Here is a 14,816-nt window from a genome sequence, read left to right on the forward strand (position 1 = left end):
AGATAAACTAAACACCCACACCTCACTGAGCTTTCTGTTAGACCAATGTGAAAGGTGATTTTTAAAAAGTATATTATTTATTTATATATACTCACTTTTGCCGTCCACCAGCACAGATGTAGGACAGACAAGCGATAATAAAAAATAAATATTGACTCGGAATACCAAATAATGATTGAGGCCCGCCATTTTTAATGAATTAAAAATGTCCCCGACAAAATTATTGCCTCGAAAGGGTGTGGCCTCACTGTCAACTGTATAAGAGGATGTTATGAAATTGTTGTGGCAGATAGATATGGCATGAACGAACTACGTATAAATATTATTGAAGTATTTATTATTCATTATTATTTAACTATTATAGAATTTGCCTTTCAACTGTTTTAAGACATAAAAAAAAAATAAAAAATAATAAGTCATTTATTTCTGAAAGTACTTACTTAACAGTTGTTCGTGGATAGGACTTCCCAGTAAGTAATGAGGATACTTGAGTTGGGAATGTCCCGCTACTTCCCTTAGGTCTTACTAAAAATATTACAAGTTTGTAGGTAAATATTAAATGCAGTAGTTAAACAAAAACTTTACAAAAAAGGTTATTATAAAGTTAGTGATTATTTAGAAGATATGAATGCGTGGGATTAACTGTCTGAGAACTGATATTAGGCAGCTAAATTACTCAATTTTATACCAATATTTTGTTTATTTTTATTTTTTAACGAACGTCTAGGGCCCTGTGCCGAAGTTTTTCTTGCAGCTTCTTTTCCCCGGCTATATAGATTGTGAGAAGCTGCAGTAGTTTTAAGCGGATAAGACGTTCGTTATGTAAAATTGACGGTTCAAATTGTAACTAAGTTACCAACTGAATAAAGATATTTTTGAATTTGAATAGCCACCCGAGGTAAATCTTAACACTATGAAGCTACAAAATATTTTCTGTACAAACTACTTGCAGACCCGCAATATACACTGAATTGTCGTTGTAAGGAATAAGATCGCGTTCTGGAACGCACGCTTTATTTAATTATTAAGTAATAAAATTATCATGTTAACCACTTTTCCTTCACTTTTTTTTTCTTTTTTTTTTTTGGCTGTTGGCCTTTGATAGACTGGAATGGAAAATGCTGCACCGACAAGAGCGTGGCTCTTAAATTGATGATGATGAGACTGGAATGGAAAATGCTGCACCGACAAGAGCGTGGCTCTTAAATTGATGATGATGAGACTGGAATGGAAAATGCTACACCGACAAGAGCGTGGCTCTTAAATTGATGATGATGAACCACTTTTCGTTGTCGTAACTGGTTTGTGAACTAATATTATGCGAATATATAATTATGGCAACACTGTTGTTGCCGGGAATAAAATCTGTCATTCGACGGTTCAGGACTTCAGAAAATATAACCCGACGAACATTCACGTCGGATTTTCATTTATTCTCCGACGTCCACGCTCTGGCAAGAATTGGCCGGCTGTTAGATCGCGATCGAGATATATCTAAGCCGCCAAAATACTACGTATAGAATGGCAACTCTCCGCTCCCCACCAGCGTCTGAGTTAGGTTTACCTCCCCCCGCGCACATAGTTTAGACTTGAATGACGTCAGACGTCACACACACAAATAACGTCAATGTGTGGTGTCTGTGTAAAACGAGGTTGTTTGTATGAAGTGTCCGGGGTGTGGCGTTGGGTTGTGCTTGTAAACGGTACATTTTTTAAGACGAATTACCTAATCCATTAATGTTGACTCTTGTCATCAACTAACATTATTATACGAAATCGCTCATCTTATGAGCCCGCTAACACTCGCGCCCAACCAGAGGGGTGTTGACACAGGGTCCGTTTTTCAATTTTGGAATTAAGGACTCAACTTTTTAATTTGTATATTGGTGGGCGTGGTTGTCGCTACATGCAGTCTAATTATAAAGCGGCTTAGTCAAACTCATTGGCTTTGTGTTCAATTGATTTGTGCCAACGTTTGTTGTGGGCCTGTGATGTATTATTACGCCTTAAGGGGATAAAAATCGAAGAATCCGTGATAGCACAGTTCGGACAACGCGTGACTTAACATCTTAGTGTCCCAGATTCGAATCCTGCCTCGGGCTCAAAACCAACGAATTCGATTTTGCGTGTTTAAATTCATGTTTGGATCATAGATGTAATTAATATCATGTGGAATCCAGGATTGCCCGGTTATTGGTAATAGGCTCGCCTCCTATTGTATGGGACTTATACATAACTGCCGAGGAGTGGGTGTGTATACTATACACCTCTGCCTACCCCCTCGGGGATGCAGGCGTGATGCTATGTTAAAAATAATATGTAGTAAAGCCATAGAATAAGGAATAATACTACGTATAGAACGGCAACTTCAGCGCTCCCCATTTATCCGGCCAAGTAGTTAATGCTATCTGCGGCAAATCTACAACAAGTCACGTCAAAAAAAAGCTTCAGCGAGCTTTCTATCAGACCAACGGGATAGGTGGCGAGTATCGCCGTCTATAATGGTCGAGTCAACTGTGTAAGTGAATACTGCACTGAAGATAAATTAATAACTAATTGGTGCAAGTGCGGTTAGAACAGGCGCCCGGGTTGTGAGAAGCAAGCCGATGAACCAAAGGACCACAGCGGCAGTAAATTTCTAACTTTGCATACTATTGGACTGTGCTCAATAACTCAGTCTCCAATGCCCCTCCAAGCCTGGAACCGAGCAATCATTCCAAAGCAATCGACTGAAGAGCCATCTAAGTATCGAGTACACTTGTCGATTGAGATTGAATCGAATGGAATTAACCTCTCGATTCGAACACTCCGATTGAAGAACCACTGGTAATGGTATTATACACTTGGTCACAAAGAGTTTATGCGCCACAAGATTGCTTGAGAGCGAATTATGTCGTTGTACGGTCACGAGCATTAATATATATACACTTTGGTACCATGTCACATTAAGTTTTTTGACAAATTGAACTGTAAGTCTCACTAAATGTCAAATATGTTAGTGCGACAAAGTCCTAAAGTGGGTACATTATATTGCTCATGACTGTACCTAGTAAAAGCATTCTTAGCAATATAATTTTAATGATAAATAGATATAAAAAATGTCTTCATTAGTTGAATGAACCTGACAGAGGGCAGCAGTAACTGTTAGTACTATTCAGAGGCGGAGGACAGGAGTCTTAGTACGTACTAGTAGTATATTAGTGCATCATTAGAAACTAGCGACCCGCCCCGGCTTCGCTCGGTTGCCATGCTGAGAAAAAAAAATGAAATTATTTACGACATCACATTAAAAACTTTAAAAATAACAGAATTTCTCCACTATTTAATGGATGTTATTATACATATAAAACCTTCCTCTTGAATCACTCTACCTATTAAAAAAACCGCATCAAAATTCGTTGTGTAGTTTTAAAGATTTAAGCGTACATAGGGATATAGGGACAGAAAAATCGACTTTGTTTTATACTATGTAGTGATGATACAATCCCTTTGTCCAATTGTAGTGCAAACTTTGCCCTATGTAATATTTTGATTAAGACATTAGCCGAGAGAAAGCTAACCGTAACAGTGGCTTTTATTGCCCATACTACTTACTCCACCAACGGGGTGGAGATGGGATCGATAATCACTTGTAATCTGTCCAATATCTGTGTCACGTTACCCCACTTTACTTGCACAGAGTAATGAGTAGGGTTAGCCGACTCGCTTTTATAAAGCTCAGATAAATTGTTGCCTTTGGTTTTGGCTTGATACAAGACCATTAACCCGGCCCCAGGGGGACAGAGTCATCTTCTCTGCCCTCCACTAGAGCAATTCCTGTTCGGTGCGTCAGTAGGCCGGAGTGAGATGGTGGCTGAGTTCGGATAGGGACCCAGACCTACGGGGTACAACGTAGAACCCTTGCTCGAGGATACGGGTGAAGACCTCAACGATTGCAGAGGCGGAGTTGGGTGCCATCGGTACGGCAAAGCAGGACAGAAGGGACAAGTCACAGGAACTGTAACCTGGAACCTGACAGAGGGCATCAATAACTGTCAGTACTATTCAGAGGTGGAGGACAGAAGTCCTAGTACAGCTTTGAAATAGACTACTCTGGGCGCCATCCCAATCGCGTCAAAGTACTGCAAGGCGGAAGGCAAGACAGAAACCACTGCCCTATTTTTCCCTTAAAAAGTAGCGAGGAGAATGCTACACCGACAAGAGCGTGGCTCTTAAATTAGTGATGATGAGATACATTGTAAACGGGAGTTGCTTTTACGCCTTACACATATAAAATAAGTACCTTAAATAAAGCGCGTCGTACGAAAATGCTTCGAAAACTTGACACTAACTTAGCCATACATTCTGCGCACCGGCACATACGTAGATTCAATGAAATCGCCAAAATTACGTAGGTACGATCATCGTCGCCTATAGCTTGCGGTGATTTGTAACACGGTCGGTTTATACAAATCCACATGTTACCAGTTTGTCGCCTTGTTCTACCAGTCAGTCATTTCAGGGGCCTTTGGCGGCTCAATAGTAAACCTGACACCAGGATTGATAATCCACCTCACCAGCCACGTGAGAGAAGAAGTGACTGGGTTTATTAAGAAATTGCTCTAGAGCAATAAGGCCGCCCAAATTGTAATTGTGTATTCATGTGTTAAGTCTGATTGTTAAAATTTATTTCTGTGCAATAAAGTATATTTGATTTGATTTGACTCATCATCATCAGCCCATTAACGTCCCCACTGCTGGGGCACGGGCCTTCCCTGTGGATGGATAGGGAGATCGGGCCTTAAACCATCACGCGGGCCCAGTGCGGATTGATGGTTATTAACGACTGCTAATGCAGCCGGGACCAACGGCTTAACGTGCCTTCCGAAGCACGGAGGAGCTCGAGATGAAAACTTTTTTTTTGTGGTCACCCATCCTATGACCGGCCATTGCGAAAGTTGCTTAACTTCAACAATCGCAGACCGAGCGCTTTTACCGCTGCGCCACCGAGCTCCTCCTGCGCCACCGAGCTCCTCATTTATTTCCGTGCAATAAAGTATATTTGATTTGATTTGACTATTTATAAACAAAACTGAGATATTATGCAAATTTCTCTGTTTCATCACTACTCTGTACATAGGGTAGCAAAAGCAGAGTACCCTACGCGTCACACGTCCATATGTCCACAATAGCGCCACTCGCACATGTTGTTTATATTCTACTCATTGCACTCATTCGCTCACTCATTGCTTCATTCACTAAGTGCACATCTATTGACTTAAATTTAGAAAATCGTATCAAAGATGGTTTTTTACTTCTTCTGTCTATAGTTAATGCTTCTATGCTGTTCTGGGAGCAAATAAAAAACATAGAACACGTTCAGCTGCTTGTCTTCCCGGGCATGTCGTAAAAACCGACAGAGGGATTGCGTCCTCTAACATGATGGACTAATGTTATGGGCGATAGGCTGATCCCTTATCACCGTAAGGTTCATCATATCCATCTTAGGACTTCGTATCAACAGTGGCTGCAAGTTGTCTTTGATTACTTGTGGCTCTGCCCACCCCATTTGGGATTACGGGCGTGAGTTTATGTATGTATGTATGTCTGTCTATAGTCCTGGTTGTGAGGTGGATTACCAACCTCAGAAACCCTGGGATCAGGGTTATTATTGAGCCCCCAAACTGGCCCATAATATCGCTCATTTACCGACTACAAACTTACAGGATGTAGAAACTTTATCAGAAAATCAATAATAATAAAGAAGTATGAACACAAAAAAAAACCATGCCATTTTACAGAGTGCGTATTATAAGGTTTTTAATTTCATGTCAATGTTCCAAACTCAAATTTTAAATGATTTTAAATATCTCTTGTTGATTTTTTTCTGATAGGAAGTAATTATTTTACGAAAGTAATTATTTAATTTCCTTACATTATATATTTTATTAAATATTAGTCTTGAAAGAAAAAAACAACACACAGGCTTCTGTAAAAAAACCAGGCCTGTCAAATCACAAAGCGCATCTCGCCATCAAACGTAACAGTTTGGCGGGTTAATATTGTAAGAAATAAAATTGTACTTACCAATTTAACAATAAAAAAAAAAACTTCAGGTTAGGTAAGCGGACCCTGTGAAAAACCGGATAATGCTACTGATGATGAGTCTTGAAAGAAAAAACAATTATATTTATTACTTCATCAATTTATACCCTCTAGAGGGATCACTCTCTACTCGCCATCAAACTTCATAAGTTTGGCGGGGATGATCTGTAAATCTACCGTTTAAGTTTTTCATTTATATAAATTGAAAAAAAAAAAGAGGGCGCCACATTGAATTTAGTGTGGCGTCACATAGCCTATAACCAGCGAACATTCGAGGCCCTTCTAGTGACATAACATAATAAACATAAACTGCCTATACGTCCCACTGCTGCGCACAGGCCTCCCCTCAATCAACCGGAGGGAGTATGGAGCATACTCCACCACGCTGCTCCACTGCGGGTTGGTGGAGGTGTTTGCGGGTTGGTGCTAGTGACATATCATTCGATAAATTCTGACAGGTGGTTTAGAAATTAGGAGGGAGCAGACGCACATACATACATAGCTATCAAACGGTTAATTATCCGTAATAATAATAATAAATAAATGTAATTTTGTGCGTTGGGCTCTCGATCCGGAAGTCCCGAGTTCGAATCCCCGTGGGGACATATTCATAAAAATCACTTTGTGATCCCTAGTTTGGTTAAGATATTATAGGCTGATCACCTGATTGTTCAAAAAGTAAGATGATCCGTGCTTCGGAAGGCACGTTAAGCCGTTGGTCCCGGTTACTACTTACTGATGTAACTAAGTAGTCGTTACATGAGTCATGTCAGGGGCCTTTGGCGGGTCAATAGTAACCCTGACACCAGGGTTGATGAGGTTGGTAATTCACCTTACAACCCACACGATAGAAGAGAATTTTATTTTTTACTAACATTAGTCTTTCGAATTCATTAATACTATTACCTTCTAATTAAAAATATTTATATTTGAATAATCCTCCTTTTTACTTCGCAGTCGGGTAAAAATAAAAAACTATCGAAAAACAACATGGTACCTTCAAAATCAACACTTGAGGACGTCTTTTTACCTCCCCCTCATTCCCATAGAGGCGAGTGCATTAGAGAAATTGCATTAACGTAACTAAATAACACAGCCGTAACGTAATAACGTTACGTTACACAACGTTACTTTGTGCATGTTTGTTATTGTTACTCGTGACGTAGGAAATTGAGTTCAAAAAGCTACTTGTTATGTTACAGATAGAATGGATCGTGTTTTTGTTTGCGCTCTACTTTTTATAATTGAAAGATAATATTGGAAACTATCACACATTTTTTGAGTAACACACTATCATTTTTTATTAATAACAATATTTTTTAGCTCAATGATATGGTCGTAAGGCCCAAATGCCTTTTAAAATCCAAATCCCATTGTTTAACTATTGTGTCTGGAAATCCGGGCGTTACGAGGTTATACGGATGAGTACCTATTTATTGATAATTTTTTTATTACATTATTTACCTATTTTTTACATTTCACGACTTTACAGTGCAGAAGCGCCAATGCGCCGTGAAAATTTCAATATAAACAATAATATAATTAAACATATTAAACTTAGGTGTAAACAATATAAAAACATATTTAATTTTCACACATCATTCATCTTCTCGCAGAACCTCAGACACTCGCGACACACATACGTCCACTCACTCACAAACAGATCACACTCTGGTGCTGATGCAAGGAGTGTATATATGATTATATATATGATTATATGTATGACGGTATATGTATGGTGAAGGAAAACAACGTGAGGAAACCCACATTCCCGAGAAATGCATTTTCGGAGGTCCTAAAAGAAGTAGTATTATTAAGCGACGTCGTTAATCATCATCAGTCCGCTTACCTAATAACCTGACGATTTGACAGGTCCGGTTTTTTTACAGAAACGACTGCCTGTCTGACCTTCCAACCCGCGAAGGGAAATCCAGCCCAATACAGGTTAGGTCACATACCTCCTAAAATGCATTTCTCGGGAATGTGTGTTTCCTCACGATGTTTGTGTTGTGCGTTTGTCGTTTATGTCATTCATCTCTCACCATAAACAAAAGAAGACCACTCGCCCATCTAACCTGCAGAACAATAGCCAACGCAAATAAAAGTGAACTCCACCAAAGCAGGGCAAATGTTTAATTAAACATCGCTAAACAATCCCCGCCGCGTTCTGTTCCAATATAATTTGCTGCCAGGCGCTGCGTTCATTGGTACTGTTTGTAGTTTTGACAGCGCGGGGGGTTTTATTCAATTGACAAAGGAAGATTTATTTTTTTTTGTAAACAGAGGCAGAGGTGCATGGTACGGTCACGAGCATTATTATGTGTACACTTTGGTACCATGTCACATTAACTTTTTTGACAAATTGAACTGTAAGTCTCACTAAATGTCAAATGTCTTAGCGCTCCCTACCGTCTGAGCTAGGCTCAGAACAATAACTAAAGCATAGAAGGAAGGCTAAAATAGCAACAGAACTCTATAATTCTGCTCTACTTTATCTTACGGAACCGGCGTAATGTTAGACAAAGACGCATATACAAAAATTGTTTCGTAATTTCGTAGGTTGTCACAAGTTTTTAATTGCCTAGTGTTGGGTTTCACTTTAGTAATATGTCGATAAAATTAAATTTACTTACAATTAATGTCGATAATTTTTTTTATAAGATTTCTTTTTGTAGGACGCAATTATCTTCTTCTTGATGAAAGGAGACTCTGTCTCTGATAGGTAAGTATCTAACCATTTTTGGATTATATTGTCTGGTTTATATTAGTTTGGAGCTGCAGCTCACATTCAGGAAGCAAAGAAAATAGCCAACTGTTATCGTTTCATCGGTAAGTATTTTGTAATATTCAAATTTATTTATGATGTCATCCGCCGTGCACTGGTGTTGATCGACGTGCCGTGCAAATTGGAACCGCCGGGTCTAAGCCGCACAGACAGTAAGAGGCCCGATGGGCTCACGCTCATACCCTAGGAGAGGGGGCGTGCTTTATTGTGGGACGCGACCTGCGCTTGCAGGTTTGCAGCAACGCACCTGCCCCGTACTACTCGAACCGCAGGGCCGGCTGCCGAGTGGGCCGCTAGCCAAAAACTGGCGAAATATGGGAATTTAACGCGGACCCACAATTTTGTCCCTTTTGCCGTCGAGACTTCGGGTGTGTGGTGCTCGGCCGTAATTACCATTTCATCTGTCTGATCTATAATGTTCAATGTAGGAATAGCATCGTCTCGAAGACGTCTCCACTTCGAATTAGGAACACACATAAATGAATCCGCAGTAAAATGTTTCGAGCAAATACGGCTGTACTTATTTGGAATCCAATTTCGTCTATTAATGCGAATTATCCATTCTTTCTCTTTGTTATCGTCTATAGGAAATATAAAAATTAAAAGTATCGATAATTTTAGTACATCACTATGGACAATCAACATAACCTCAAATCAATTCCGTATTTATCGATGAAACGTATAATATAATGGATATCTCAAATATTTTATGCTACAAATCTATTCAGCAAAACATATTACTTTCCTAAAATTGTTCAGCAGTTCACATTTCACTAGAAAATTACAAAAAACTTACCGATGAAACGACAGAAGTTGTTGGCTATTTTCTTTTCTTCCTGAATGTGAGCTGCAGCCCCATACCACACAAGACATAATGTCACAGAGTCGAGACACTCAATTATTTGATATAAATAAAAGTTTCTTTCCATTTATTTGGAAAAATATTGTTAAATTATCACTTAAAACAATCTGAACACAAGACACTCGTAAACAAAGTTCACGCGACCGTGTCAAATAGTTCGGTAAATATAAGTTAAATCTTCTTATGTATGTTACTATGTATTTGGCCGAGTTAAAATGAGTCCAATAGGTCCAAATGACATTTCATGTTGTGACAACCTCGGAAAAAATGAAGCAAAGAGCGAATCATTTGTCCTTTTCTCACTCATAGTTTGTGTCGTAAGCTAGAAGAGAGCCGGTTTATAGTTTCTGAATTCTTATTTTAGCCTTCCTTCTATGCTTTAGTTATTGTTCTGAGGAGCTAGGTTTACCCCCCCCCCCCTCGAACACAGTTTAGACGTGAATCTTATGGCGTCAGACGTCACACACACAGATGCGCGTGTACGATAACGTCAATGTATTGTCTGTGTAAAACGAGCGGTTTTGTATGAAGTGACGGAGATGTGCTTTAGTCTGATTTTTTCGATTCTGCTCCGCACCACCCAAATCCCCTGGTAGTTGCGGCTTCCGAATACATCCCGCTTAGGGACGGTACTGAAAAGTATCGGCGTCCGAAGAACGTAATATACGATCCCGATGACCCGATTACTCTAGCCATAGAGGCAGCCAATCAGCTCGCGACACCAACTGGACCCCGCCGGTGTGGTCGACGATTTCTCTCATTCAGCGCTTATCGCTATCGACCCACTAGGTTCGATTAATTCTTTCAAATATTTTTCCTCTCAGACGACGCCCTGAGCCGAGGTTCGCGCCCAACTGGGCACCCTCAGGCCTGTTGTCTTAAACGTTGTACCGGGTGGGAGCCTTCAGCGCTCCCCATTTGTCCGGCCAAGTAGTTAATGCCATCTGCGGCAAATCTACATTAAGTCACGTCAAAACATACATACATAAACTCACGCCTATTTCACACCGGGGTAAGCACAGACTATAGAATTCCATTTGCTTCGATCCTGACACACTTCTCTTGCTTCCTCCACATTCATCAATCGCTTCATACACGCACGCCGGTTCAGAGTAGATCGTATTAAACTTTTTCTAAGGACATCTCCAATTTGGTCATCGTAAGTCCTTCTCGGTCGTCCTCTGCCAGGCCTACCATCGACTCAAAAAAAAAAACTTTTGTCTGGCTGTAAGTCGCTAAGGACCGCGCGGACTGACTCGCTGAACTCACTTACACTCACTGGGTTACACTCACTTACACACTTTTTTTTTTTTTTATTGTAGATTTGCCGCAGATGGCATTAACTACTTGGCCGGAACTGGGTTCGAACAGGCGCTCCCCGATTGAGAAGCAAACCGGTGAACAGTGACGTATATAATACATCAGTATTGTATTGTTATAAGACACTTATGGCGCCGTGCTTGCAAATGTCAACCGCATATTCTTGTAAGCCCGCCTCTCTCGTCCCTACACAAATATTAGCACAGTTGGCTCGGACACAACTCTTGTAACACTATACTTTGGATAAGTATAAGTACACTAAGGGGCGAGCGCCGTGCGGCAGAAAAAATAAGTTTATATATATTTTTTTTTGTTTAAGAAAAACAAAAAAATATAGATGGCGCTGTACAGACATGAGCAATATCATGTACCAACTTTAGAACCCTGTCGCACTAACATATTTGACATTTAGTGAGACTTACAGTTCAATTTGTCAATAAAGTTAATGTGACATGGTACCAAAGTGTATACATATTAATGCTCGTGACCGTAGACTTCCCTTCGTTAAACCTTAAAACCTCGATGTCGATAATAGACATATGCATCTTTTATCTTTGTTTTATCTTTTAAGCATAAATGATGACCCAAGGTGCCTGGGTGTAATAACTTGTTATTACACAATTACATCTTCCACCCATTATTATTATGATCAAAATAACACATACATACATAAACTCACGCCCGTAATCCCTAATGGGGTGGGCAGAGCCACAAGTAATCAAAGACAACTTGCAGCCAGAAATATAGGTAGCAACATACGTAACTGATCCAAATATCACGCAATTATTTTTATATTATGCCCCAGCCATTACATTATATTTTTAATTAATTATGTACCCGTGCAGGAACAGCCTCCGTGGTCTAGTGGTTAGTTAGGCTCACGATCTGGAGGTCCGGGTTCGACTCCCAATGGGGACATTGTCGAAATCACTTTGTGAGACTGCCCTTTGTTTGGTAAGGACTTCACAGGCTTGAATCACCCGATTGTCCGAAAAAGTAAGATGATTCCGTGCTTCGGAGGGCACGTTAAGCCGTTGGTCCCGGCTATTAGCCGTAAAAACACCTCCACCAACCCGCATTGGAGCAGCGTGGTGGAGTATGCTCCATACCCCCTCCGGTTGATTGAGGGCAGGCCTGTACCCAGCAGTGGGACGTATATAGGCTGTTTATGTATGTACCCGACAATGAGAAATTAGGTAATTATCACGTTACATCTGAACAGCGCCATCTATCTATTTTTAGGGAACGTAGCCTGGAAAGTCATTGGCCTTGATAGACAACAATGGAGAATGCTACACCGACAAGAGCGTGGCTTTGTAACCAATATATTTTTTTAGGTTATGGCAACGGGTCCATTTATAACAAACATAGAAGGAAAAATTGAAGGGAAGAGAGGGGGTAGACCTAGGAGAACATTTATGAAAAAAATAAAAAAAGGTGCAGGTCGTGTCGTATCAGGAGGTGAATTTGGCGGCAAGAAGAGAGGAATGGTGATTACTCCACCAACAAGAGCGCAGCTCTTAAAAAAAGAGAGAGAGTGAGGCAATGGGTCGTTTAATCTTACAACCATAACTTTACTGCCAGTGTGAAAGTGATTGGAAAACAAACTGAAAAAAAGACAGGTTCAGACAATGAAATATGAATGGAGCTGTGGTAGCCCAGTTGGTATAACGCTTGCCTCTCACTTTGAGGCATTCACCACAAGCCTAAACCAATGATTGTAGAATTGGTGCTACTCTGGATCTGGATTTTGATTTCTTGCTAAATCCTACCACCAATACCGACGACCTATGAGCAATTGTCATTTGGAAGTTGCTTCTTCGACTTAGATCAATTGTCTCTATAGTGACTTTTTTGCATCTTACGAAGTATACCAGCCAGAAATCTACATCAAAAGACACCATGCCATGTCGATTAATTGTAAAGAAAGCCTTAGATAAATAGTGTATGGCAGCCCGTACCTGAGCAGCGCATGCGCCCGCCCCCGTAGCGCACTGAGCAGCTGTCCGTCGAGCGCGTCGGGCGCGGCGCCGCTCTCGCGCATGCGCGTGGCGCACAGCACCGAGTCCAGCGCGATGGACAGGCAGTCCGACACCTGCTTGCACACTTCCAACTCCTTCGGCTCCGACTGGAGGTCCTTGTCCTGGGGGCCAAGATGACGACATCAATTATTACATACATACATACATAAACTCACGCCTATTTCCCACCGGGGCTTCATCTCCTTGGAATCTTTGACCTAGGAATCTATCCAATTCTTCGTCGCTCATGTGGGTTGTGAAGTCAATGACTAACCTCATATCATCCCTGGTGTCAGGGTTACTATTGAACCGCCAAAGACCCCTAACATTACTCAAGTAAGCATTATTCAAGGCTTACTGTCAGTCGTTCTACACTTGCAGCCTGTGGGTCAACTATACACAGAAAGCTCTCAGCTCTCAAAGAGTATTATATAATAATATGTTCAGGATGCTGCTTCGGCTGCCGCGATTCTGCAGTGCATCAGGTGAAACGGAAATCTTTTGCTACCTATATAAAAAGGTAGGAAAAATAGGAAATGGTGTTAAAATACTGATATGTTTCAGAAAATTTATAAAGTGGTGTTTACCTGAAGGGCACAGCTAGATGTTATAGACCGGTGAGCATGAGACAAAGAAAACTCCCTTTGAATCCGTACAATGTATATTCTTATAACATTTAATTACCAAGTACAACCATAGGTAGGTGAACACCCTATGGAGGGAGACAGGTCGCGCTTTGGTCCGTCAGGTTAATTGTCACTCCGTAACTACCATGGGATATCACTATATTTAAAACACTGTCCGTCCACCTGTAGGCACCTCACTTACTCGAGGACCTCCGACTATCAGGCCTACCTGAGGCGTTCCGGAATACCGTACAGGTGATGAGTGGAGGCCGGCTCAGGCCAGGGCGTGCTGGACGATGGCGGCGCAGCGGGCCAACTGTTACGCAGCTGGCGGGCTGCACGTCCACCGGTCAACCTCGCAGACCTTCACCGGGCCTTATCCGGTGTGTTGACAAAAGGAGAGGCGCGGCACATCCACATGCGCGCCGCACAAAGGAAAGCTTCGACGTGCAAACAACCAAGGCAAGCTCCGCCGAAATGAAGCTTGAAATAACTTGCAAACGCAGAAGAAAACAGTAGCAATCTTCATTCACAAAATTTGTTGAAATAGTCTGATCCAATCATAAACTTCTTCTTAGATTAAAACTTGCAAAACGTTCGAAAATTAAAACGTTAAAACTTTAAAGAAAAACAAAAACCCCATCTGCAACAAGGAATGGCAATGATTAGCATGTGGTTCAGCTGACAGCGTGGCAAGGCAACTCACGAGTGCAAAACAAAGAAAATAACTTACAGGTTCATCCGGGATAGTTGGGCATCGCTCGGATGAAACCTAAACCCACCCACTGGACCTTCGGCGATGGGATTTCAGTGATGTTGCTGAAAACAAGGACCTCGAGGTTATCACAAAGTTGGTGCAAAAATATGCACGAAGAATTGCGAGGACTCACCATCTCGGTTAAGTTGTTTATTTAAATCGAGACATCGGCTCTTGATGTCGCCGATAAATCGTGGCTTTTAATTTGCCCACATTATTGTTACGGCAGTGGAGTCTCCGGCGCTCTCGCGACGTCCCCACTTTCCATAACCTGTCTCTCAGCTCAGCCAGCTGTCAGTCTGACACAAGAACCACGAACAAAGTTGCCAAACTAGAAAAAATCTACCAAACCATAAATTCG

At 41.1% G+C, this 14,816-nt stretch overlaps 1 protein-coding gene across 6 annotated transcripts in view; it reads right to left on the reverse strand.

Annotated features, from left to right (window-relative positions):
* Positions 1 to 14,816, reverse strand: part of LOC126377320 (S phase cyclin A-associated protein in the endoplasmic reticulum) — a 526,515-nt gene that overhangs the window by 474,348 nt on the left and 37,351 nt on the right. For all 6 annotated transcript variants that reach the window (XR_007567843.1, XR_007567844.1, XR_007567842.1 and 3 more), the window contains one exon: positions 13,013 to 13,194. Coding sequence is in view for 3 of the 6 variants with exons in the window: in XM_050024997.1 (XP_049880954.1) it covers positions 13,013 to 13,194 (182 nt within the window). In the remaining 3 variants the exon portion in view is untranslated. The remainder of the gene's footprint in view (positions 1 to 13,012; positions 13,195 to 14,816) is intronic.

The sequence above is a fragment of the Pectinophora gossypiella genome, chromosome 23, assembly GCF_024362695.1.
Source record: "Pectinophora gossypiella chromosome 23, ilPecGoss1.1, whole genome shotgun sequence".
Taxonomy (NCBI): domain Eukaryota; kingdom Metazoa; phylum Arthropoda; class Insecta; order Lepidoptera; family Gelechiidae; genus Pectinophora; species Pectinophora gossypiella.